This window comes from Peromyscus maniculatus, chromosome 5 (genome assembly GCF_049852395.1).
Source record: "Peromyscus maniculatus bairdii isolate BWxNUB_F1_BW_parent chromosome 5, HU_Pman_BW_mat_3.1, whole genome shotgun sequence".
Taxonomy (NCBI): domain Eukaryota; kingdom Metazoa; phylum Chordata; class Mammalia; order Rodentia; family Cricetidae; genus Peromyscus; species Peromyscus maniculatus.
Window position 1 is genome coordinate 28801532 of NC_134856.1, and position 26208 is coordinate 28827739.

A 26208-nucleotide genomic window follows, 5' to 3' on the forward strand; every position below is an offset into this window, starting at 1 on the left:
CAGACCAATATGGGATTGGATGTGAGTTATATATAAAGGATGACTCCTTTTCCTGATTGTATCTTGGAGTTGAATAAATAGTGAAGTTAATTCTGAAGCATCAGGGATAAATTCTGCAGTCTCAATATGTAATACCACTCTTTCAGCATACTGAGAGTCAGTAACTATGTTGAGAGGTTCTGAAAAATCCATTAATAAGAACAGAATAGCATACAATTCTGATTTTTGAACTGAATTATAAGGACTTTGAACCACTTTACTTAAATTTTATGATTTGTAACCTGCCTTTCCTTGTTTGTTTGCATCTGTATAAAATTAAAAACTCCAGATATGGGTTTTTCCGATACAATTCAAGGCAAAATCCAATCAGCTCTCTTTATAAGATCAATTCTACCGCTTTTGGGATATTTGTTGTTAATTTCTTCCAAAACATTGCTGCAAGCTCGTTGCCAAAGTTCACTTACTGTCCATAATTTTTCAATATTCTCCTTAGTTAAAAGTACAACAATTTCTGCTGTTTCTATTCCTGCTAATTTACGAAGTCTCAATTTTCATTTCCAAATCAAGTCAGAGATCTTTTTCCACATAAGTTTTTAATTTTTTATTTGGTTTATTTGGTAAAAAAAATATCCATTCCAATATAATACCTTCCCTCTGCATTAATATTCCTGTAGAAGAATGCCTAGAAGGTAAAATAACCAAAATGCAATCTAGTTTCGGATCAATATGATCCATATGTCCTTCATGTACTTTCTTTTCTACCAAGGCCAATTCTTCCTCAGCTTCAGATGATAATTATCTTAGACTATTTAAGTACTTGTCACCTTCTAAGGTTTTGAACAAATTATTCAATTCATCATTTTTTACCCCAATAATAGTTCATAGATGAAAAATGTCTCCAAATAATCTTTGAAAGTCATTAAGAGTCTGTAGTCAATCTCTCCTAATTTGCACCTTTTCGGGTCTATTTTTTTGTAGACCAATTTTATATCCTAAATAATTAATAGAATCTCCTCTTTGTATCTTTTCAGGAGCAATTTGTAACCCCCAGCAAAGCAAAATTTTCTTTACTTCTTCAAAAATTCTGAAGTATCTGCATTTGAGTCAGCTAGTAAAATATCATCCATATAATGATAAATTATAGATTCAGGAAATTTTTTACGTATCACTTCCAATGGCTGTTGTACAAAATATTGGCACAGGGTTTGGCTATTCAACATTCCCTGTGGGAGGACCCTCCATTGAAATCTCTTAACCGGTTGAGAATTATTTTAAGTAGGTACCATGAAGGCAAATCTTTCTCTGTCTTTTTCTTGTAAAGGTATTGAAAAGTCACCGGGCGGTGGTGTCGCACGCCTTTAATCCCAGAACTCGGGAGGCAGAGGCAGGCGGATCTTTGTGAGTTCGAGGCCAGCCTGGGCTACCAAGTGAGTTCCAGGAAAGGCACAAAGCTACACAGAGAAACTCTGTCTCGAAAAACCAAAAAAAAAAAAAAAAAAAAAGGTATTGAAAAGAATTATTAATCTTTTAAATTAATAACTATAAGAGGCCATCCTTTTGGTAACAGAGTAGGCAAAGGAATTCCAGATCTTAGAGAGCCCATTGGCTGAATTACTTTGTTAATTGCTCTAAGGTCTGTTACCATTCTCCATTTACCAGATTTCTTTTTAATAACAAATACAGGAGAATTCCAAGGGCTGGTTGATTCTTCAATATGCTGAGCATTTAACTGTTCTTCTACCAGCTCTTCTAAAGCCTGGAGTTTCTCTGTTGTTAAAGGCTATTGGTGAACCCATACAGGCTTGTCTGTTGACCATTTTAAAGGCAGAGCTGTTGGTGTCTTTGGAAGATCATCAGTTCTTGTGTCCTGTTCTTGTATAATATGGATGGCTGGTGACACTCATTAGAAAAATATCTTCTAATATTTCTCTCAGAAACATGTGCTAGTTTATGATTTGTTTCTGAGGTCGGAGGGATGTTAATCTGAGTATTCCATTGTTGCAACAGGTCTTGACTCCACAGGTTCATAGCTATGTTAGCCACATATGGTTTTAATTTTCCTCTCTGTCTTTCTGGACCTATACATTCAAGCCATCTTGCACTGTTTCACTTGAGATAATGTTCCAATTCCTAGCAGATGAACATTTACCTCCTGAAGAGGCCAAGTTGGTTGTCAAAATTCTGGTGCAATTATGGTCACGTCAGCACCTGTGTCTGCCAGTCCAGACAACAAAACACCATTTATTTTTATTGTTAATTTTGGTCTTTGTTCATTTATAGAAATTTGCCAAAAAATTTTCTTTATGAATTCTCCTGAATTTTCTATTCTCTCTGTTTCATCATCCCAAGCAACATGATTTATTCCAATAGGCATTTGGTTATGTAATTGCTCTGAGTAGGGGTTTCCTCTATGACTGCAGGAAAGGTCTGAACTGGATTCACTGTGGGGGCCTGCCTGAGGCCCCTCTGGGAGGTTCTGAGGCAAAGTATTACCTTGCCTGTCCCTTGATGATCTACATTCGTTGGTCCAGTTTTTCCCTTACCACACCTTCTGCATACTACAGAAAAAAGGGGCATTCTGTTGCCATTGTTCCTTGAAGAAACATTATTTCTAGGAATGCCCTGTTTACAGTCCCTTTTCAAATGTCCTTGCTTTCCACATCCAAAACATCTGACATTCCTCAAACCTCTTGAAATTGCTTCCCCTATCCACATATCATCATAGTCATGAGCCTCAACATTAAATGTGTCTCTAATCCAATCTTCCAAGGTTGCAGATCTTACCTTTAATAGTCTGATTGTTCTCTTGCATGCTGCATTCATGTTCTCAAAAGCCAAAGATTCGATTATTATCTGGCTAGCTTCTGAATTCTGGACCATTCTCTTTACTGCTGAAGTCAGTCTTTGTAAGAAATCTGTGAAAGATTCTTTTGGGTCCTGTATAACCTTTGCAAATGACTCAGTTTTCTTTCCTGGTACTTCAACTCTGTCCCATACATTCAAGGCTGCCATTCAACATAGAATTAGGGTTTGGATATCATATAAACATTGTGTTTGTATTGCAGCATATTGGCCTTCTCCAACAAGCTGATCCTGGAAGATTTGTATACCTTTAGCACTCCACTGATTTTCTATGTTTTTGACTTCCTCTTTGAACCACATTTGACACTGCAGCTGTGCCTCAGGTTCTAGAACAGCGTTTTCCAGCTCTTGGCCGTCCTGTGGTATAATCTTATTACAAGTTGACCAGGACTTTAACATTTGCTTTACAAATGGGGAATGCATGCCATAAGATACTATTGTCTCCTTAAACCTTCATAAATCTAACATTTCAATTGGAGTCCAAATATTTTGTGCATTCACTTGACAGGTAGCTGCTGTACAGTTATCAGATAAATTAAGGGTGATTGTGTGAAAACAGGCTTTCTTTCTGAAACCTTATAAACCAATCCTGAAACAATTTCACTGTTAATTGCTTCTGTCTGAATCTGAATTTCTCTATAATTCATTTTAACAGGTTTTTCTAAAGCTTTTATCCTGGCACTTTAATTGACTATCTTTTTAAATAGTAAAGTAAGGATAAGGAAAGTAAAAATGTGCATAATCCCATCAACATTAATCTTCTCATATAGTTGTTCCATTTTCAGACTGCCTAAAATGTTATCAAACAAAGCCCAATTTTCTTCCAATGTACACATAAAACCCATTTTATTTAATGTGGAAAAAAATTTCTCTTTTAAATAGTTTTTTCCTTTAAAATATCTGATACCTTAATTGACTTACAAAGTCTGTGTAGAACAGTAGAAATCTGAGGGAATTTCAAAACAGCTACCTAGTGTCCAAGGTGTGAATCCAGAAAGAGAGAGAGGAATCCAGAAAGAGAGAGAGAGAGAGAGAGAGAGAGAGAGAGAGAGAGAGAGAGAGACAGAGAGACAGAGAGAGAAAGAGAGAGAGAGAGAGAGAACATGCAAGCAAGCAAGAAAGCTTAGCCATGAGTTCTGGCTAAAAGCTTAAATCTAGCCACGTGTTCCCACTTGAGCCAAGTTGAGCCTGGGCTCTGGCTTCCTTAAGCTCCGACTGTGTGTGTTGACGTTTCAGGCAAAAGCAGCTCTTTCTGCAGTTGCATGTATTAGCAGTAGCTCCGGCAGGCCTGAGTTTTTCATAGCACTAGTGTAGCTACGGTTGGTCAGGCCTGGGTCCTAGGCCAAGCTGGCCCGAGCTGGGGAGCCGGGGAGCTGGAGGGCCACCAAGCCACCACAACCGGCTATGTGTAGCTCAGGTCTGAGTCGGGGGGGTCCCTAAAGGCCACAGGCAAGTGACTTTGTCTTGAATTTGTACCACGAACATTGGGAGCCAGATGTAAATGAACAGTCTTATTAAATAAGAAACACATAGCCAAATGCAGAGTTAAAAGTACAAGACGTCAGAGCTGTAGCTGAGAGCTGAGACTTAAAAAACCGCCTTCTTACCCTTCCTGCTGCTGCTGTCCTTCCCCTCAGCAAGAGACCTACTTCCTGTGTGTCTGTATTTTTATTGACTTTCTGTTCTGCCTTCTCATTGGTTGTAAACCCAACCACATGACCTCCTCATCACTGCCTGTCTATACAGACCTCCAGGTCTTCTATGGTTGGTATTGAGATTAAAGGCATGTGTCTCCATGCTGGCTGTATCTTTGAACACACAGAGATCTGTCTGTCATGTGCTCTGGATTAAAGGTGTGCACCACCACAGCCCAGCTTCTGCTATGGCTTGCTATTAGCTCTGACCCCCAGGCAACTTTATTTATTAACATACAAATAAAATCACATTTCAGTACAAATAAAATATCACCATATGGGTTCTCTGTTCTGACAAAGCAGTTGGATCAAGGAGAGCCCTGAGCTCAGTTATGGCAGAGTTTTTAAGGAGTAAAGAATTGGGGGGTAGGGGAATTCCAGATTCAGATGGGGGTTGAACTCCCAATTGGGCAGGAGTGGGGCTCAGAAGTCTTGTCAAACAGGGATTGGTACTGGCATTGCTGCAAGGAAATTAGCAACAATGTTAATAATAAAGGAAATGATATACAAGTGGTGTGAGCTCTCCTTAATGTTCTGGAGCATCTAGTACTTGTTTATCTCCATTCTGATTGGTCCCCTGTTGGGTACAGTTTGTGGCTTTTCCTGGTTATTGTAATGGTGAGGCCGAGTCCCAGTATTGTTAGTCTGCAGCCTGTCATAGCTGCACTAACGTTAAGTTAGACCTCTTCACAAGGAGTGTGTGCATTCTCTGAAAACTTTGAACTGTCTGCAGCTGCTGTCCAGAAAGGAAGGAACAGAGTTCTAACAATGACTCCAGTTAACAAGAAGAGGAATTCTCCCCTAGAGCATCCAGAAAATAACACAATGCTGTCAACCTCTTGTTTTCAGTCCTCTAAGACACATTGCCCCAGATTTCTGACTTCTGCAATAAGGAAATAAAATGAACAAACACTTAAGCCACTAAGTCAATAGTTTTTATTATGACAGCAAAAAAAAAAAATTGCAAGCAAGCAAGATACCATGTCCTGTAGCTAGAGTTTTCCTGCGTTGCCCACAGTCAGGACAAATCTCTGTCACTCGCCAGTCTCACAGCTGCTCAGACCCAACCAAGTAAACACAGAGACTTATATTGTATACAAACTGTATGGCCGTGGCAGGCTTCTTGCTAACTGTTCTTATAGCTTAAATTAATCCATTTCCATAAATCTATACCTTGCCACGTGGCTTGTAGCTTACCAGCATCTTCACATGCTGCTTGTCCTGGCGGCAGCTGGCAGTGACTCTGACTCAGCCTTCTAATTCCCAGAATTCTTCTCCTCCTTGTCCCACCTATACTTCCTCCTGCCTGACTACTGGCCAATCAGTGTTTTATTTACTAACCAATCAGAGCAACACATTTGCCATACAGAACATCCCACAGCAGTGTCCCTCAAGTCTTTCTTCCTGGGGACAACTCTGAGAATGTGGGAGCATTGAAAGCTCTGCCTGATTCTTATCCTGACCTAGAGATGGTTCCAGGAAACGACCAAGTTGGAAAGGAAAACACAAGCCAGTGTTCCCCTCTTTTCCTTTTTTTCCAGGAGAGGAACATGGAAAGTACACAGCAGAATGTATACTGTACAAGATATTCTTTCTTCATGACTGCAACAAAATCCTGATGCAGAAAGACTTACCATGAAGAAAGCTTTTGGCTCACAGTTTCTGAGGGTTCCATGGCTGCTGGACTCCATGAACTCGGGAAGAACATCAAGAAGCAGAGGGAGGAGACACAGACTGGGAAGAAGTGTAACCCTCAAGGCATGCCCCCAAGCACCCTACTTCCGTCAGCCAGGTTCCACTTCCGAAAGTTCCACAGCTTCCCACAGCAGCACTGCCAGTCGGGGAGCGCCTATTCACTCACATTTCCTACAGAAACAAGACAAGTAGACTCAGAGAGAAAGCCTGTGTCAAAAACCGAGGAGGAGGAGGAGGGGGGGGGAGAAAGAGGAGGAAGAGGAGGAGGAGTCAAATTCAACCCTTATCTACAAAGGGAAGATGTTGCATAAACAGGTACTGTTTGCACTAGCTAAGCCTGGTGGACTCCATTCACAGCATGGAACACACAGAGCACTCACTTCCAAATGCAGGACACACATGCACACACTCATGTCATGTAAATGAGACCATTCAGGATGCATGCTTATGTGTTTACTTACACAAGGGCACTCAACAACCCAACATATGTGAGAAAAGTAAAGGCGAAACTTCTGCCTCCAAAGAGCCTTCTCCTCATAGTTGAAGACAAAACTCATTCTTCACATTAGCACAAAACCCTCCCTCTAATCTTTTGTGGAAGCCAAAGTTACATTCTTGTTTTTGCTTTGTTTTTTTGGTTTTTTGTTTTGTTTTGTTTTGTTTCGTTTTGTTTTGTTTTGTTTTGTTTTGTTTTTGTGCCTGTCCTGGATCTCACTCTGTAGACCAGGCTGCCCTTGAACTCACAAAGATCTGCCTGGCTCTGCCTCCCGAGTACTGGGATTAAAGGCCTGTGCCACCACCGTCCAGCTCAAAGTTATGTTTTAAGTTTTAATTACTCTGCCTAAGAGACTCATGAAACAAAAACGCCTCCCATCTGCAAGCCTCTTGCCCAAGGACAGATGGTTCCTGAAATGCTGGAGGCTATTGTTTATGGAGGTAACAAACCACATTTTCATCCCCTAAACAAGTTTGGTTGACCCAACTACACTGGATGTGCTTGATCATGTGAGCGAGAGGCATGCAGACAGGAAGTGCATCAGGATGTATGCTTGCCCTGATTGGATGTAGGCAAGAGGTACACAGGCAGGAAGTAGTATGTCAAGCTATATGATTGCCCCTGATTGGACCTCATGGGAAATACTGTGGCCTTATGGGTTTGTCTTTTTAAGCCTCTGCAAAATGTGACTCATGGCCATTTTCTGGAAATCCAGGAATGGACCTGGCCAGAGTCCATTGTCCTAGTCAGTGTCTAATTAAAGCTTGCTTCAAATTTGGCTCAAAATTGTAGTAGTGGTCTTATTCTCATCTGGCAGGATTAACATCTCCCTTTGCTTGTACAAGTCAAAGATTTCTTTGGGGATCACCATGTAATGCACAAATAACATTTCATTTTTATTCAAAATCATAAAAATTTTCAGTATAACTTTTTTATTCTCATGTTTTTTTTTTATTTTTTATAATATAAGGAATCATCATCCTTGCCACAAAAACTTTTCCTCTCAACTTTTCTAGGTAACACAATTTCTGTTAAGTTACTAGGATTTTTCCCAAATCAGATGTGATGGCTCAAAACTACAATTCCAGCCCTCAGGAGGCTGAGGCAGGATAATTACAAAGCTTGGGGCCAGCGTGAGATGCAGAATGAGACCCTATCTCAAGACACACACACACAGGGGGTCAGGGATTTTGTTTTCATCTCTTTTAGCCTGCACCTTGATGCTCGACAAGTGTCACTTAAATCGGTCTGAAAACAAAACGCTGGTGGAAATAAGTAAAGACTGGGCTGTAGGAAGTGCTCCGTCGGTAAAGCAGTTGTCCAGCACACATGAAGCACCAGGTGCAATCCCAGCACTGCATGAACTGCCCTTGGCGCTGCAGCCCCGTAACCCCAGGACTTGGGAGATAGAGAAGGATCAGAAGTTCAAGGATCTTGGATATGTAGCAAGTTTGAGGTCAGCCTGGGATACAAGAGAGCCAGAAAGAGGGAGAGAGGAGGGAAGGGGAAGGGGAGGGGGAGGACAGGAGCAGAAAGGAAGGGAAGGAAGGAAGAAGGCTGGAAAGCTCATCTAGAGAGTACTAATTTTTATACGAGGTGATTTGTTACTACAATACGTTGTTTACACCTTCACAGTACTCCATCTTCAGCTAATCACCTTCATTACAGAAATCTACTGGGCAGGAGAAGGCACTTTGTCAGTTTTCTTGTGAAGAAACTAGAGAAGCTGATAGTCATGGATCCAGTATCTCTAGTAGCACACCTTGAGGATAAGGGCAAGGGAAATTCAAATATTCATTTAAATATTTATCTCAGTGGTTTAACCAAGGAACAAACAAAACCCAGGGTAAAAGTTTGTGTGCTGGGGAAGTGAACCAGAGTAAAAACTGGAAAAGTAAAGCTTGTAAAGCATAGGAAGCCATCAGAAACTATTCAGATAAGTACTGCGAATGTGGGGATGGTGTCTGAAATGAAGAAATCAAGGCCAAGTTGAAGCGTAAATCCAGGTCAGAAACACAGGCGACTGACCTAGGATTACAGCTCCCAGTGTGTGCGCCAACAGAACACAGGCTGCTGGAGCTCACAGAAGTGTCTGAGATATTTTAATTTGTATCTTAAATTTTTGAAAACAGATACAGCTGTCACAGAATACACAAATGTCTACAATTAAACTGTGTGGGCATGCATACCTAAGAAATAGAATAGTTAGATATCTTTGCTATCACTGCTGGGCCTCCAGTCTCTACGTACCGAGTGACACAGCTGAGGCCTTTATTCTCAGCCCTGGCTTTACAGGCCCTTGTTCTCTCTCTGAATTCATCGCAGAGCCCTGTAAAACCAGCAGATCTTGCTTTAAAATCAGTGACTATCAACTGTGCGGCATGGTGGCACACACTTTTAATCCTAGCCCTGAGGAAGCAGAAACAGGTGGATGTCTGTGAGTTCCGGGCCAGTCTGGACTGTAGATGTAACCAACCGTCTTATTAAATAAGAAACACAGAAACAATGTAAAAGAGAAAGCAGAGAAGTCAGAGCTCAGAGCTAAAATCTCACCCTTCCTCCTGCTGTCCCAGCTTCGCGAAAAGAGACCTACTTCCTGTCGGTTCGTTTTTTTAAAGTATGTTGTTCTGCCTTCTCATTGGTTGTAAACCCAAACACATGACTGCCTCGTCACTGTCTGAATGTACAGCCCCCTAGGTCTTAAAGGCATATGTCTCCAATGCTGGCTGTATCCCTGAACACACAGAGATCTTATGGGATTAAAGGCGTGTGCCACCACCGCCACACTCTTGCTATGGCTCTAATAGCTCTGACCCTGAACACACAGATATCTATGGGATTAAAGGCGTGTGCCACCACCGCCACACTCTTGCTATGGCTCTAATAGCTCTGACCCTGAACACACAGATATCTATGGGATTAAAGGCGTGTGCCACCACCGCCACACTCTTGCTATGGCTCTAATAGCTCTGACTCCCAGACAACTTTATTTATTAACATACAATCAAAATAATAATTCAGTACAATTAGATTATCACCACACTGGACTACACAGAGAGACTGTCAAGAATGAAAGGGAGAAATTTAAAAAAGGAAGGAAGGGAGAGAAGAAGGAAGAAAGGAAGGAAGGGAGGGAGGGAGGGAGGGAGGGAGGGAGGGAGGGAGGGAGGGAGGGAGGGAAGAAGGGAGGACAGAGGAAGGAGGAAGGAAGGAAGGAAGGAAGGAAGGGAGGGAGGGAAGAAGGGAGGACAGAGGAAGGAGGAAGGAAGGAAGGAAGGAAGGAAGGAAGGAAGGAAGGAAGGAAGGAAGGAAGGAAGGACATCTTCAAAATAAAGCAGAGCCTTTATGAGTGAGAAAATTCAAATGAAAAACTCACTATCTCTGATTTCTCTGTTGCTGTCTAGAAGTTTCACCAAAAATGAATTCCAGCTCAAAAACAAATGCAGTCACATCTGTATCTGACACCTTTGTCTCTTCATTGCCTTTGTTTTTAATAATGGCTCTTAATGGTTCAAGAATTTTAGCTTTTTGAGAAACTCACAGTCTAAGGAAAACAGACAAACATTTAATGGCTGTAACAAAACATGAAGTATGGTGCTAGAGCATTTGAGACAGATTTCAGAAATTATGTTAAAAAGGTTTCCATGAGAAAGAATGGGGAAGATGACTGTAGGCAGCAATGGGTGTGTGGCTGAACATACAGAAACAGCCCTGTTAGACTGTCATTTCCAGAAGTAAACAGTAAAGACATTTGGTTATAGAACTTTAACAATACACAAGGTATTCACTAATGATTAGGCATTCCCCCTAACCAGCTATTTTAGTTTCAACCAAACAAAATTTGTAGTGCCCCTTTAAGGAAAGTTGCGAAATAGAGATCATGGAGGAATAGGGGAGAGATTGTGGAAGTCAGTCTCCAGGCTCTGGGTCACAGTGTGACAAGGATACGCTATTCCATCTGTGTCTCTGGGAGACTCGGGACCACAGCATTTTGCCCACATGGCCAAAAGGCAGAATTTCCCTGGTTGCAGATGATGACAAACCAAATATTTAAACATCAAGCAGACTCCAAGGTCAGAGCAAACAGCTAATGTTTGGGCAAATCAATCACTTGAAACTTCTCATCTGTGAAACAGAAAACTGCCTGTCTCTCGGTCCTTTTGTGCAGATCAGCTTATAGTGTTGCTACATGACCACACATGTTCAGCAGCCAAGCAAGAGGCTTAGTCACCCCTTATGTCCTACATAATCCCTGTGCTGCATGGCGGTGTAATTTACACAGTGTGATCACGCAGTCCATGTGCATGCATGGCACAGCTCCTAAGCCCATATGTGCACGTGCGGGGGCATCCATAAAAAGCAGGTCACAGACTCCTCCCCCCTTCTCCTTCTTCCTCTCTCTCCATACACAACCTCCCATAGGCCTAAAGCACATCCCCCTCTGTTCCTTCTCCTAATAAACTCCTACGGTGGGTTTTGTCATACCTCCTGGCTTTTCTCTCGTAATAAACAGTGCTGCTTAATGAATAACACAGCACCACATAAAACTAACCCTTGTAGGTAAAGAACGTAGGACGGTGTTTGATTTCAGAAAATGATAGAGGCCATATATATTCACGTGTCTAATTGAGACACAGATGTTTGCTTGCTCCCTTGATTTAGAGAGACCTTATGATCCCATTTGCCATTTGTTTGCTCTGCAAACCTATACAGCTAAAAGCTTTGAGTGCACAGAATATGGTGTCAGAATGCCAACCTTTTCAATTCTAAATGAGTAGGACTTTTTAACACAAGTTCCAAATGTGAACATTTCATATTGGCAATTACTTCCAAATAAGCAATGTTTTAGAATGATTCTTCTACTCGGTTCAGAATTATGCAGTGAAACCCCTCCTGAGGGCTCTAAACTTTAACAAATGACTGAAATCTAAGCAAAGGTTTCCTATTCTGTGTTTTTCCAGCCAGTTTCTAATTCCATCCTTAAAGACAACCAGGGAGCCTTTTCAGAAAAAAAGCCTGTCTCAAGTTCTGCTCTGTCCCTCACTAAGGCTTTCCTTTAGATGGAACAAAGTCTCAAAAATGCAGCACGTGTTTCTGAACCATCCCCAGTCCCTACAACTTCCGGAATCCTCCTCATGATCCACTAAGACCAGCAAAGTTAGGGAAGCCAACAAACCTCCACTATCCTCCTCTGCATCCCTCCCACCAGGCCCTTCAGTAACCTTGGTTACAGTCACGCCCTCCTCCGTAGCTGCCCAATCATAAAGGTCTGACGTCTGACTTCACAGAAAAAGGCTAAAGAAGAGAAAGTGTCAAAATCTTGATTTGGTTCATTTTCTTGGCTGTTCAGTGATTTTTCACTGATGAAAATGGCCTGTCCGAGCAACAGGGAAAACTGGAGGCGATGGATCCAACCCCTGGTCATACTCATTTATATAATTAGCATCCTGATCTTGGTTACCTTGTGTATTTTGAAATATCACAATGTGAAGGTAAGAGGGTCCAGCACCTTTACCCTTTCTTAGTCTGTTTGGCAGGATCCCTTTGTCAGCCTTTAATGCTTGGGGGGTCAGAAAAACATTTCATCTCTGAACATTAAACAGACCCGTCTGATTTCACTTTGCCGCTACAAGTGCAGGTGGAACCTGGTGGAGAAAAACAGTTAACGTTGCTGCTTAGAATGCTTCACCGGTACCCATCAGTTCCCAGAAAACTATTCTTGCCGGGCGTTGGTGGCGCACGCCTTTAATCCCAGCACTCGGCAAGCAGAGCCAGGCGGATCTCTGTGAGTTCGAGGCCAGCCTGGGCTACCAAGTGAGCTCCAGGAAAGGCGCAAAGCTACACAGAGAAAAAAAAAACTATTCTTGAAATCACATCTGCTGTGCAGATACTGGGCTTGACCAGATCAGATAAACTACTTTGAAAGCTACGTTCTGGATTTTATAAGCTTTTAGCCTGCTTCCTGGAACGAAAGGATTCCCGTTAGTTGGACTTTGCTAATTGTTTTTATGTTGGAAGTTCCATCTTTTGTTTCTTTCTTTAATGAGATAAAGTCTCATGTAGACCAGGCTGTTTTGGAACTTGCTTTGTAGCCTAGGATGGTTCTCCAACCTCCACATTCTCAGGGCTTCTGTTTATTCAACACTGAGGATGGAACCCAGGGCTTTGAGCACTTGAGGCAAGCAAGCATTCTACCAACTGAGCTACATTCGCCCCTTGAAGTTACTCCTCAGCCCCTTGAAGTTACTCCTCAGTCAAAACAAAAGTTTTACAAAAGTTCCTCGTGTATTTGTTTCTTTTTTTTTTTTTTAATGTATTTGGTGTTGGTGTATTCATGGGATGGCCCACTTGTGGAGGTCAGAGCACGGGCCAGTTAGGGGAGTTGTTCTTTCCTTCCATCATGAGTGCTGAGTGAGGACTGAGCTCAAGAGATCAGTGCAGTGTTGGAGGCAAGCCCCTTACCTGAGTCATCTCTCCAGCTGCCTTTTGTTACTTGTTGATGTCACAACATGACGTCATGTGACATTACTAAAGTATTACAAGCTGGATACCTAACATATCCGTAATATATGTATAAAATGAACTTAGAATTATTAATAATAATAACCGGAAAGTACTTTATTATTTTAGAAGAGTTATGACATACCATGTACATGACCCCCCCTTTTGAGTGTGGAAAATATTTTAGTTATACAATATGTCCAAACGTGTCTGGAGGGTCATTTTGTTCACTAAAATTTTGTTGGCTTTTCTTATTATAGTCCACATAGTTATTTAAGACTCTTATAATATAACATTAAGTATTTCTCATTTGTTAAGTTTTTTGCCATTTAAAATATATCCACCCAAATTTAGGTATAGCAATCGTAATATAAATATAATTTCCTCACTTAGTATATTCCTTGGAGTACTTAATTCACTTAGTATTCTCTTAGTTGTGAGCTTCAAGCGTAGTTTGAAAGTGCCATGAACCTTTAAGACCAATTCTAATCTGCAGTGTAAACTGCTAACTCCCCAAGTTGAGTCCCTCAAGTTCTGACAGGGATGTTTAATGGAGGATGTGCGGGTGAGCCTGTCAAAAAATGCACTTGGATATGCAAGTCTGGACCTCAGAACAGTTTCAATTGCAGGTACACGTCTTGTTTAATCTACTCTCTGCCATAATAAAGGGCCGTGGAGACAGCTCAGCAGGTGGAGCAATAACCAGGAAACCCGACCACTTGAGTTCCCTCTCTGTGACCCACCTGACTGGCATCTATGGCAAGATGGGAGGTGGACACGGAATTGCCTGGAAGCTCACCAGCCAGCTGCCTCCACTCTGCAGCACAGCAGCAGAAACAAGAGACGCCCTGGTTCCTAAGCTGGAAGGAGAGCTGACTCCCCAGAGCTGACCTCTGACCTCCACACATGCACACCTGCACACACACACACACACACACACACACACACACACACACACACACACACACAGAAGCACATGTGTATACCATGAACTGAGTGCCTTCAACAGGAATTTGTGTTTTCAGTCTTGAAAACTATTTTGGAGTCAGATATCATGGGGACCAGAGGGTTGCTGTCTAGGGAAGGTACTCTCAGGTTGCAGATGGCCATGCCCTTGCTGAATCCTCAGGTGGTTGAACGATCTCATTTTGAGATCGCCAGCCCTATGAGACTATGACCTCATTTCACCTAAGTCACTTCCCATCAGCCTTATCTCCAAATATGGCCGTTTGCAATAGGGGTTAAGTTCCGACCTCTAAAGGGGAGCACACCTAGGTACTAATGGTCAGACTTTAGACAGTGTCCGCAGTTAAAGAATGCTTGAGATCAAGGACACACAGAAGGAGCAGCAAGGGACCTGGCACCAGCATTTCCCAGGAATTCACAAGGAACCAATGAAGTGAATGCCCGGGTGGAGGGTCTCGAGGGGACATTCTGAATAGTGTGCACTGTTGCCAACCTGCCTATCACTCTTCACAAGGAGAAAGGTCAGTGGGAGCTTAGTGATTACTGGAGCTGGGACGACCAATCCCAGAACAGAATTGTTGAAGTACGAATGTGTGGTGAAAACTTAGAATCCGGAGAATATATGAGTTTTGAAGATTTTGACTCCGAAGGAGCCGAGAAATGATAGCACAATAGGTAGAGGGGACTGAGAAGATCAAAGAAAGGTTTTGTTTTTGTGTTCAAGGTTAGAGGCTTAACTGGGGCATTTCCTCAAAATTTTAGCTCATAAACAGCAAACAAGAATCGGATACAGAAAGCAAATAACACACTAGGAATGGGCAGAGATACTATGCAAATGTTCTTTTTGTTTGTCTTTGAGGAGAAGGATGAGGAGGAGGGTTCTTTTGTCAGGCTGTCCTGGAGCTCACAGAGACCCTTCTGCCTCTCAAGTTACTGGGACTAAAGGTGTGTGCTACCACACTCTGTAACTCCAGCCCCAAGGAATCTAGCACCCTCTTCTGACCTCAGCAGGTACCCACACTCACACAAGCACATATTCACACACAGACACACACATACATAGAATTTTTTAAAATAGTTTTTTAAATTTTAATTTTTTAAAATAGTTATGTTCAAAGTAAGAGAACAGGGAGCTTATGTCTAGTTTTCTATCTTCTCCTTGTTGGTTTTTTTTTGTTTTGTTTTGTTTTTTTTGTTTTCTCTAAGGAAAGAAATTGAAGAAGATATTAGAAAATGGAAGGATCTCCCATGCTCATGGATAGGTAGGATTAACATAGTAAAAATGGCAATCTTACCAAAAGCAATCTACAGATTCAATGCAATCCCCATCAAAATCCCAACACAATTCTTCACAGACTTGGAAAGAAAAATACTCAACTTTATATGGAAAAACAAAAGAGCCAGGATAGCTAAAAGAATCCTATACGATAAAGCAACCCTTGGAGGCATCACCATCCCGGACCTCAAACTCTACTATAGAGCTATAGTAATAAAAACAGCTTGGTACTGGTATAAAAACCGACATACGGACCAATGGAATCGAATTGAAGACCCTGACATTAATCCATGCACATATGAACACCTGGTTTTTGACAAAGGAGCCAAAACTATACAATGGAACAAAGAAAGTATCTTCAACAAATGGTGCTGGCATAACTGGGTGTCAATATGTAAAAGATTACAAATAGATCCATATCTGTCACCATTCACAAAACTCAAGTCCAAGTGGATCAAAGACCTAAACATAAATCCAGTTACACTAAACTTAATAGAAAAGAAGATAGGAAGCACTCTTGAACGCATTGGCACTGGAGACCATTTCCTAAATAAAACACCGACAGCACAGACCCTGAGCACAACCATTAATAAATGGGACCTCTCAAAACTGAGAAGCTTTTGCAGGGCAAAAGACACAGTCAATAAGACAAAAAGACAGCCAACAGATTGGGAAAAGATCTTCACCAACCCCACATCTGACAGAGGATTGATCTCCACAATATATAAAGAACTCAAGAAACTAGACATCAAAGCACTGAACAGTCCAATTAAAAAATGGGCTAAAGAGCTAAACAGAGAATTCACAAAACAAGAACTACAAATGGCTGAAAGACATTTAAAGAAATGCTCAACATCCTTAATCATCAGAGAAATGCAAATCAAAACGACTCTGAGATACCATCTTACACCTGTTAGAATGGCTAAGATCAAAAACACCAATGACAACCAATGTTGGAGAGGATGTGGAGCAAAGGGAACACTCCTCCACTGTTGGTGGGAATGTAAACTTGTACAACCACTGTGGAAATCAGTATGGCGATTTCTCAGAAAATTAGGAATCGAACTACCTCAAGACCCAGCCATCCCACTCTTGGGCATATACCCAAAGAATGCTGATACATACCATAAAGATACATGCTCAGCTATGTTCATAGCAGCACTATTTGTAATAGCCAGAACCTGGAAACAACCTAGATGCCCATCAACGGAAGAATGGATGAAAAAAATGTGGTACATATACACAATGGAGTACTACTCAGCAGAGAAAAACAATGAAAGCATGAAATTTGCAGGCAAATGGATGGAACTAGAAAAAATCATCCTGAGTGAGGTAACCCAAACCCAGAAAGACAGTTATGGTATGTACTCACTCATTGGTGGATTCTAGATATAAAATGAACAATCAGACCACAACCCATAGAACCATAGAGGCTATATATATAGCATGGAGGTCCCTAGGACGACTGTGGCATATAATAAATTTCAGTTTTACTCAATTATTGAAAAAAAAAATAGCCAAATGAATGGAAACACATGAACTATGAACCAAAGGCTGAGGGGCTCCCAGCTGGATCAGGCCCTCTGAATAGGTGAGACAGTTGATTGGCTTGATCAGTTTGGGAGGCATCTAGGCAGTGGGACCAAATCCTGTGCTCATTCCATGAGTTGGCTGTTTGAAACCAGGAACTTATGCAGGGACACTTGGCTCAGTCTGGGAGGAAGGGACTGGACCTCCCTGGACTGAGTCTACCAAGTTGATCACAGTCCTCGGGGGAGGACTTGTCCTGGAGGAGGTGGGAATGGAGGGTGGGCTGGGGGTAAGGGGAGGGCGTGGGAGGGAGGAGAATAGGGGTACCCATGGCTGATATGTAGAACTGAATGGTATTGTAAAATAAAAAATATATATCAAAAAAAAAAAAGTAAATCTTTTTTTAATTGCTACTAATTATTTGGGAAATACCAAGCAGTATCAGTAATCTAATGAAAACTTAAGACAAAAATATTGATCTTTATAGTTTTAATATCAGAATCTAAACCAATGTGTTCTTTTGTTTTTCAAGGTTGGAATACATGCTAAAGCATGGCTTATTGCTGGTATCTTTATGCTGTTGACGGTACATGTGTCCTTCTGGGGGATTCTGCAACACATGATGCATTACACACAACCCGAACTTCAAAAACCTATTATGAGGTCAAATCTTAATGTATTTGCTATTACTACTATTGACTGACTTAAATCATAAAGATGATATTAAGTGTTTTTTATGTTTTACTTTCTGTAGGATTCTTTGGATGGTCCCAATATACAGTTTAGATAGTGTAAGTATATTTTATTGTATTTCGTTAAGAATTCTTGGGCTGGAGAGATGGCTCAGTGGTAAGGAGTACTTTTCTCTTCTAGAGGACCCAGGTTCAATTTCCAGCACCCACATGGCAGCTCACAACTATAACTCCAGTCCCAGGGAATCCAATTTCTGATCTCTGTAGGCACCAGGCATGAACATAGCACATATGCATACAAGTAGACAAAATACTTATGCACATAAAATAATAAAGTAAATAAATCTTTTTAAAAAATGTTTTAGGACACCTTTTTTTTCTGGTTTTTTGAAACAGGGTTTTTCCATGTAGCCCTGGCTGTCCTGGAACTCATACTGTAGACCAGGCTGGCTTCATACTCAGAGACCCACCTACCTCTGTCTCCCCAGTGAGTGCTGGGATTAAAGGCGTGTGCCGCCACCACCTGGCTTCTTTTCTGACACAACTATGCTTACTAAAGAATGCTTAATAGCCAGGCAGTGGTGGTGCACGCCTTTAATACCAGCACTCGGGAGGTAGAGCCAGGTGGATCTCTGTGAGTTCGAGGCCAGCCTGGTCTACAGAGTGAGATCCAGGAAAGGCACCAAAACTACACCCTGTCTCCGGAAAGAAAAAAAAAAAAAGCTTAATAAAGTAATAAACACATAATATTGACTTTTAAAAAGAGATTAATAGTGAAATTTTTCATAGTTTTTTGTGGGTTTTTTTGTTTTGGTTTTTGTTTTTTGGGTTTTTTTTTTTGAGACAGGGTTTCTCTGTGTAGCCCTAGCTGTCCTGGAACTAACCCTGGAGACCAGGCTGGACTCAAACTCAGAGATCCACCTGCCTCTGCCACCTGAGTGCTGGGATCAAAGGTGTGTGCGCCATCACAACCCAGCTTTTTCTTTCTTTCTGTTTTTACTTATTATTTGTCTTTATATTTTTGAGATAGGGTCTCACTACGTAGATCTGGCTGTCCTGGAACTCACTATGTAGAGCAGGTTGGGCCCGAACTCACAGAGAGCCCCCTGCCTCTGTCTCCCGAGTGTTGGGATTAAAGACGTGCGCCACTGCAACTGGCCAAGTTCACATGTTGTTAGTGTTGGTGAGGAAGATAATATAGTGAAAAATGCAGATGTTTCAGACATTTTTTAAATATATATTATATATATTTATTTATTATATATTCAGTGTAATGTCTGCATGTATCCCTGCAGGCCAGAAGAGGGACCAGATCTCATTACAGATGGTTGTGAGCCACTATGTGGTTGCTGGGAATTGAACTCAGGACCTCTGGAAGAGCAGTCAGTGTTCTTAACCCCTGAGCCATCTCTCCGGCCCTGTTTCAGACATTTTAATGTGTAGCTGTTTTCTTTGCTCAGTTGCTTAAATTTAAGATTAGTGGCTCTTAATCTTTTAAATAATGAAATATTGTAATTACCCTCCTCAATAAGTAGCCACAAGAGAATACGTTCCCACCCCAGGCATCAAAATGTGCTGATGCTCTGTTCCCTTATATAGAATGGTTAGCATCAGCATATGGACTAGTGTGTCTCCCCTGTCCTTACGGTCAGCTCTAGATGGCTTATGACACCTGATAGAATATCAGTGTCATACGTAGGTAAGGGGACCTCTGGGAGTTCGAGGCCAGCCTTGTCTGTATAATGAGTTCCAGAATGCAGACCTGGGGTCAGGGGCTGTTACAAATATATCTCCTCCAGGGCTGGCTGAACCCATAGATGCAGATTCTCATAAGGATGCTGATAGTTCGCTATCATGCTTTTTAGTTATTGTCTTTTATTTGTACTCCACCCCACCCCCAAAAAAGAAAATAAAAGGAAAAAACACTTTCCACAGTAGACACAACTAAAGAAAATGGCTTTAGCCAGGTGTGGTGTTGCATCCCTTTAATCCCATCACTCAGGTGGAACACTTAAGTTGGAGGCCAGCCTGCTGGACATAGTAAGTTCCAGGACATCCAGGTTACATAGACCCTATCTGGAAAGAAAAAAGGAAAAAATGCCTTCAGTAGCATTTTCTGAATCAGTAGCATTTCTCTTTAACATCTGTGCTAACATCTGTGCTTTTCCATAGTGGTTGGCCTTAAAATTCCCCCAAGTTGGAATCTATGCTGATACCTGGAGAGACTGTTATGAAGCTTACACCATTTATAACTTTATGATCTTCCTGACCAATTATTTAACAATTCGGATCCCAAATGTAATGTTATACCTGGAAGCAAAAGAGCAGGAACAGCATCTCATTCCACTCTGCTGCTGTCCGCCGTGGGCGATGGGAGAGTAAGTGTGTTTGGTTTTAACGGGCCTCTGTGTGGGTCTGAAATATCAGTCAGCTCTCTGCAAGGGGCGGGGACAGTAGGCAGAGCTCTTACCCTACGTAGCACATAATACAGTTTGAAAGATAATAAAATACATTATTACAATGTACATGTTGAAAGATAATAAAATACATTATTACAATGTACATGTTGAGAGGGGTTTTTTGTTGTTTTTTTTTATTTTTTTAAATTGCTTACCACAATAGAAAAGTTCATCAATGTATTAGGAAATATTTAATCAGCATCTTTATTTCAGTTGGGAACTGGAGCCTAAATGATTGTGCACGTGATCATACAGCTAATTGTCTTGTACTCGTCTCCCTGTTGAGACAAAGTCACTGACAAAAGCAACTTAGGAAAACAGTTGAGGGTGCAGTCCCTCATGGTGGGAAAGGCATGTGGCAGGTGCATGATGTCATACTCCATCTACTGTCAGGAAGCAGAGAGAAAAGCCAGAACTCAGCTCACTGCCTTGTGTTCAGTCCAGGGCCCCAGCCTGTGGATTGCCGCCCACCCTCAGGGTAGTTTGCCTGTCCCAGGAAATCTTTCTATAAACACATTCACCAGGAAGCTGCATCCTAAATGTCAATGCTTTATACACGTGCGTGTGCACAAGCTCACAGTTCCTTTTTGCCTCCGTTTTTCTCCTGTGTTAGTTAGAGCCATCACTATCAGTTCTAACAGCAAAGCTCCTGAGATAATCGGTTTTATTTGACTCACAGACTCAGTTCATTTGGTCCTGTTGATTTGCAGTGTATCAGGGCAAGAGTGGGAAAAGACCAAGGTCCCAGCACCTTCTTCCGTCCCTTCTGTTCTGTGTTGCACTATAGTGGAGCTGAAGGGAGGCTTTAGGAGATAAAGTGATTAAATAATTTCAAAGTGGTCTTCAGATTTCCGTGTTGCCACCACATTCTTACCCTACTATCATTTAGGAGAATGAAATTGGCAGGATTCAATATAATTAGTGTCAGCTGTCAATGTGATTTTAATTTGGAGGCTTTGCGATGTTCTGATGCCACTGAATAGTTGAGATGTTATGTTCTCTTTCTTCTGCAGAATGCTGCTCTTTCGATGCAAACTGGGAGTGCTGCAGTACACTGTGATCAGACCAATTATCAGTCTTATAACATTGTAAGTATGGCCTTCCTTTAGCTTTTTTTAAATCTTTATGATACATAACTGGGAATATAGCTCAGTTGATAAGAGTGTTTGCCTTGTATGCACAAAGCCCTGGGTTTAATTCTCAACATGACAGAAAACAAGTGTAGTGATTCATGGCAAATAATCCTAGCACTTGAAGGTAGAGGCAGGAGAATTGAGAGTTTAAGGCCAGACTGGGCCCTGTCTTAAAAAAAACAGTTGATGTTCTTAAATGGAAAAAACAAGTAGAAGAACAATGTTGATTAATAGTGTGAATACATATATAAAAGCCGGATTCTATTATGATGAACAATGCAAAGGATTGCCATGATTTTCACATTCTTTGAGAGCAGAATGTACAACACATCAGAAAAACCAAAATTAGGCTTACTAAAGTAAACAGACTTACTGAAGTAAACAGACTTTACTAAAGTAAACAGACTCTAAATTTTAAGTGTTGCTACCACTACACCTTAAGAACGTGTTCAGGACTGGAGAGCACTCAGTGGAGCACTCAGTGTTAAGAGCACTTGGTACTCTTGCAGAGGTTTAGTGAAATCTAGTTCCAGAGTATCCAGTGCCCTCTTCTGGTCACCAAGGGCATTGCATGCACATTGTGCACAGGTATACATGCAGTAAAACATTTGTATGCATAAAATAAGTCTCTAAAGGGTACATATTAAGATACTGGTTTACTTGGTCAGTCATAAAGTTTATTCTTGCCATTTTTAAGGATATGTGAAATGGTTGGTGTCTACGATGAAGGGAAATTTGGTTTCTCCAATGCAAGGACTTACTTGGTTCTAATAAATAATTTGTCAGAACTGGTAAGTAAATCATCATTCTTCTCAATTGTACTAAATTTGTTTCTGTTGCTAAATATTATCAGACACTATTTCTTGAGGAAAAAATTACCTTTTAATTTGTACATGGAACTTGAAACAGCTTTAATATATACCTTTATACAATATAGAAGTACAGTAATATGTTCATGAATGATTTGGTGACTTACATGCAGAGCTGTTTGCTCTTGTGACCACACAGCCTTGTGAGGATAAGCATGGTGTGCCTTCTAAATAAACAAAACAATGCAATAGACCTATTCAATAAGAGGGAAAAGTCTAATTGGCATGAGAGGAGAGAGTTTAAATAAAAATGGAAGAGTTCACCAGGTGGTGGAGGCTCACACCTTAATTGGGAGGCAGGGGCAGGCAGATCTCTGAGTTTGAGGCCATCTGGTCTACAGATTGATTTCCAGGACAGCCATGGCTACACAGAGAAACCCTGTCTCAAAAGACCAAATAAATAAACAAACAAAACAGCAAGAATTTAAATCTCTGATCTATATTTAGAATTAAAGGAAAATTAAAAATGACTTTTTTTCCCTCCAAAAAAATGAGTGTTGTTCTAGGCACTGAAAGGCTCTCTTAAGCTGATGTGTATTTCATCTAAAGTCTTTGGATAGTGCTTTTTACAGTATAGTCACAAACACTTCTAATACATAAATTATTAGAAGTTTATGATGGAGCCAAGCATGGCATTGCATGCCTTTAATCCCAGAATTTGGGGAGCAGAGGCAGGCAGATCTCTGAGTTTGAGGCCAGCCTGATCTACAAAGTGAGTTCCAGGACAGCCAGGGCTACACAGAGAAACCCTTTCTCAAAACACCAAAAAAAAGAAGGAAGTAAGGAAGGAAGGAAGGAAGGAAGGAAGGAAGGAAGGAAGGAAGGAAGGAAGGAAGGAAGGAAGGAAGGAAGTTTATAATGGAAATAAATGGGATCTGTCTCCAGAGCTTTCTCTCATGTTCATCTCCATGACCAGCAGTCTTTTTCTGGGAATGTAGTCTAAAGAAATGGTAGAAGTGTTTTAGCCTTCTGGGATGTAATGCCCATTATAAGAAAGGACTGGAAACACTCTAAACCCGGTGGGCACAGTTTGGTCCTCCCATTGGCATTTAGACAGATACTAAAAGTAAACCTTATGAAACATACACAAAAGTTAGCTACTTTCAGTTGAAAAAGATATTGGGGAACAAAATTTCATTTTAGTTCATGACAGATGTTAGAAAATTGGGTTATGACTGTGGAATACACCTGGAGTGTTTGCCTATCACACAGCCCTGGGTCAGATCCCAGCATGAGGGTCACAGTTCCTATGTACAGAGAAACGGCTCAGTGCTAAGAGTCTGTTTGTTTTTAGTGGTACTAGAGCTAGAACCCAGGGCCCGGGAGTGTGTGACAAGCACCCTGGGTGGCCCTGCTCCAGTGCAAGGTCTGAACTCGGTTCTTCCTTTACTGCTCTCATATCCTGAAGTATTTTAAATTAGCATAAAGTATCTCCTGGTTTTAATGGGAAAAGTATGCTTCCAGAAATACTTCTTGCTGTTAAAATGCTGGTTGGTTATTGTAACTGACTCTAAACGTGGGCACTTATTTTAAGAAGTAAGGCCAGCTGGACTTACACACTGCTCTCAAGGAAATGGTTTGTGTGATGCAGATTTCATGATCACAGTTTTGCTGAAACTGTACTTATTTAACGTGTTGCCTTATAAACTCTGTGTGTGTGTGTGTGTGTGTGTGTGTGTGTGTGTGTGTGTGAATGTTACACAAGAGACTAGCTAATAATAAGAATCTGTTTTTATAAAAGTGGCGGTAATTTGTGTTGCCTTTTTCTTTGACTGAAGGAAACCTTCTGATCATGTCATTTGTTTATTGCTTTGAGTTCCAGTACATGAACACTTAGAAACATATTCAGGAAAAATGTTACGTACCTCTCTTGAGAAATCTCACATATATGCATCTTCAGCAACATATTAAAAGCACTAAAACGTCAATAGACTCTGGTTTCAGCTTTAAGGAAAGGTTCTGTCACTGTCTTCCTGCTGCAGAATGTTGAATGTTGCTTTTGTTTCTAGTTCGCCATGTACTGCCTCCTGCTGTTTTACACAGTGCTAAAGGAAGAGCTCAGCCCTATAAAACCTGTTGGCAAATTTCTTTGTGTCAAACTTGTAGCTTTCGTCTTGTTCTGGTAAGTATTGCTTGCTCTTAAATATCCTCATTTTATAAATGACAATAAAACTGTTGGTTAAGGGAGTTTTTTAAATAATGTGAATACAATGCCAGGCTCAGTGTTGCCTGTCTGTAATCCCAGCTCTTGGGAGACTGAGGCAGGACTACCACTCAAGGCCAGCCTGAACTAGGAAGATGCCTTTGGGGCTGGAGAGAGGCTCAGCAGCTAAGAGAGTGTGCTGCATATCCAGAGGACCACAGTTTGGTCCCCAGCACCCATGCCTGGCGGCCCACAACCTCATGGAACTCTAGCTCCAAGGGGTCTGAAGTCCTCCTCTGGCCTCTGTGAGCACATGCAGAGACTTGCAGTCAGACACACATAAGAACATCTTTTTAAAAAGCCATCCCTTCAGGTCTTATAAGATTTACAGAAACAGGGATGGAGATATGGCTCAGTGGACAAGAGCACTTGCTACTCTTGCTGAGGACCTGGGTTTAGTTCCCAACACCAACAAGGTTAGTGGCTCCGAACCTTCTGTAACTTCAGATCCAGGTTATGCCCTCTTCTAGTATCTGCAGATACTGCACATGCATCATATACACACATTCAGGCAAAATGCATGCACATTAAAATAAATATTAAATAGTTTTAAAAAGATAAAAAACAAATAATCTTAGTCATGTGTGGTGGTACATACCTGTAACCCAGCATTCAGGGTGAGGCAAGAGAATCTCACATTGTGAGTTTGAGGACAGCCTGCTCTATAAAGCAAGTTGTGGACCAGCCTCTGCCACATTGTGTTATCTTGTATCTGAACAATCAAAGAAGTAGTCAGATGGCCACTGTGACATTTAAAAGATGAAGATAATTTGAGATAGCCTAAATATCTTGATGTTGGTGTGGTGGTGTATACCTTTAATCCCAGCACTCCCCGGGCAGGCAGAAGCAGGTGACTCTCTCTGAGTTCAAGGCTAGCAGGTTCTACATAGCAAGTTTGAGGCCAGTCAGCTACATAGTGAGACCCTGTCTCAAAATGAACAAATTACCTAAAATCTGTCATAACTAAAACAGCTATCAATTTGGGAGAAAACATGTAAGGACAGGGAAATTTTTATCAGTGAGTGTCCTTTAAAACACAGGGTGGGGCTGGAGATCCATCACAGTGTCTGCCTGGTGTATCCACTGCCCTACTGTCTGTCCTCACTGTCACAAAGCAAACAGCAAACTAGCCATGGTGTTAGGACAGGATAGATACTAAGAGTTATAGAAACAATCCGATCCAGTTTAGCAATTCAGCAGGGCAGAGGAGAAGGAATTCATGAAATTGCACTGCCAGAAGTAATCATTAGCAGTTGAAGGCACACATCATATGCTACAGAGACTTCTGGGACTCGATGGCATTATAATGCAGATACTCTGTGGGCTGGCAGGCTAGCTCCCTGGGGAAAGGCACTTGCTATGCAAGCCTAATGAACTGAGTTTAATCCCCAGGACCTCTGTATAGGTGGAAGTAGAGAACCAGCTCCACAAACCTGTCCTCTGGCACCCTGCCACACTAATCATAAGAAGTAAGGCTTAAAAAGGGAGAGAAATCAAAACTGAAATTAATAGGGCCAGTGAAATGGACCAGCAGGAAAAGATGCTTGCCGTCACCAACCTGACGATTGGAGTTCCATCAAAGAGCCCACGAGGTAGATAGAAAGAAATGACTCCTGCAGGCTGTCCTCTGACCTCCACACACACAACATGTTACATGTGTGCACACACACAGCCAGAAATAAATATTTTTTGTCCTAGTAATTATCCAGGCATGGTGGCACATACCTTTAATCTCAGCACTTGGGAGGCAGAGGCTGCCAGATCAAGGCCAGGTTGGTCAGCATAGCAAGTCCTAGAAAAACTAGGGTTCCATTGGTAGACCCTGTATCTAA

General features: G+C 41.4%; 2 protein-coding genes across 2 annotated transcripts in view; one reads left to right on the forward strand and one right to left on the reverse strand.

The window, feature by feature from the left end:
- LOC121826478 (protein arginine N-methyltransferase 9-like) overlaps positions 1-26208 on the reverse strand; it is a 151101-nt gene that overhangs the window by 97982 nt on the left and 26911 nt on the right. The window lies entirely within an intron of this gene.
- The window catches only part of LOC143273212 (transmembrane protein 184C-like), an 87910-nt gene that overhangs the window by 50838 nt on the left and 10864 nt on the right, over positions 1-26208 (forward strand). The window contains exons 4-9 of the mRNA XM_076571579.1: positions 17553-17683; positions 17775-17811; positions 19885-20090; positions 21185-21259; positions 22002-22095; positions 24183-24295. Of these exons, the coding sequence (XP_076427694.1) occupies positions 17553-17683; positions 17775-17811; positions 19885-20090; positions 21185-21259; positions 22002-22095; positions 24183-24295 (656 nt within the window). The remainder of the gene's footprint in view (positions 1-17552; positions 17684-17774; positions 17812-19884; positions 20091-21184; positions 21260-22001; positions 22096-24182; positions 24296-26208) is intronic.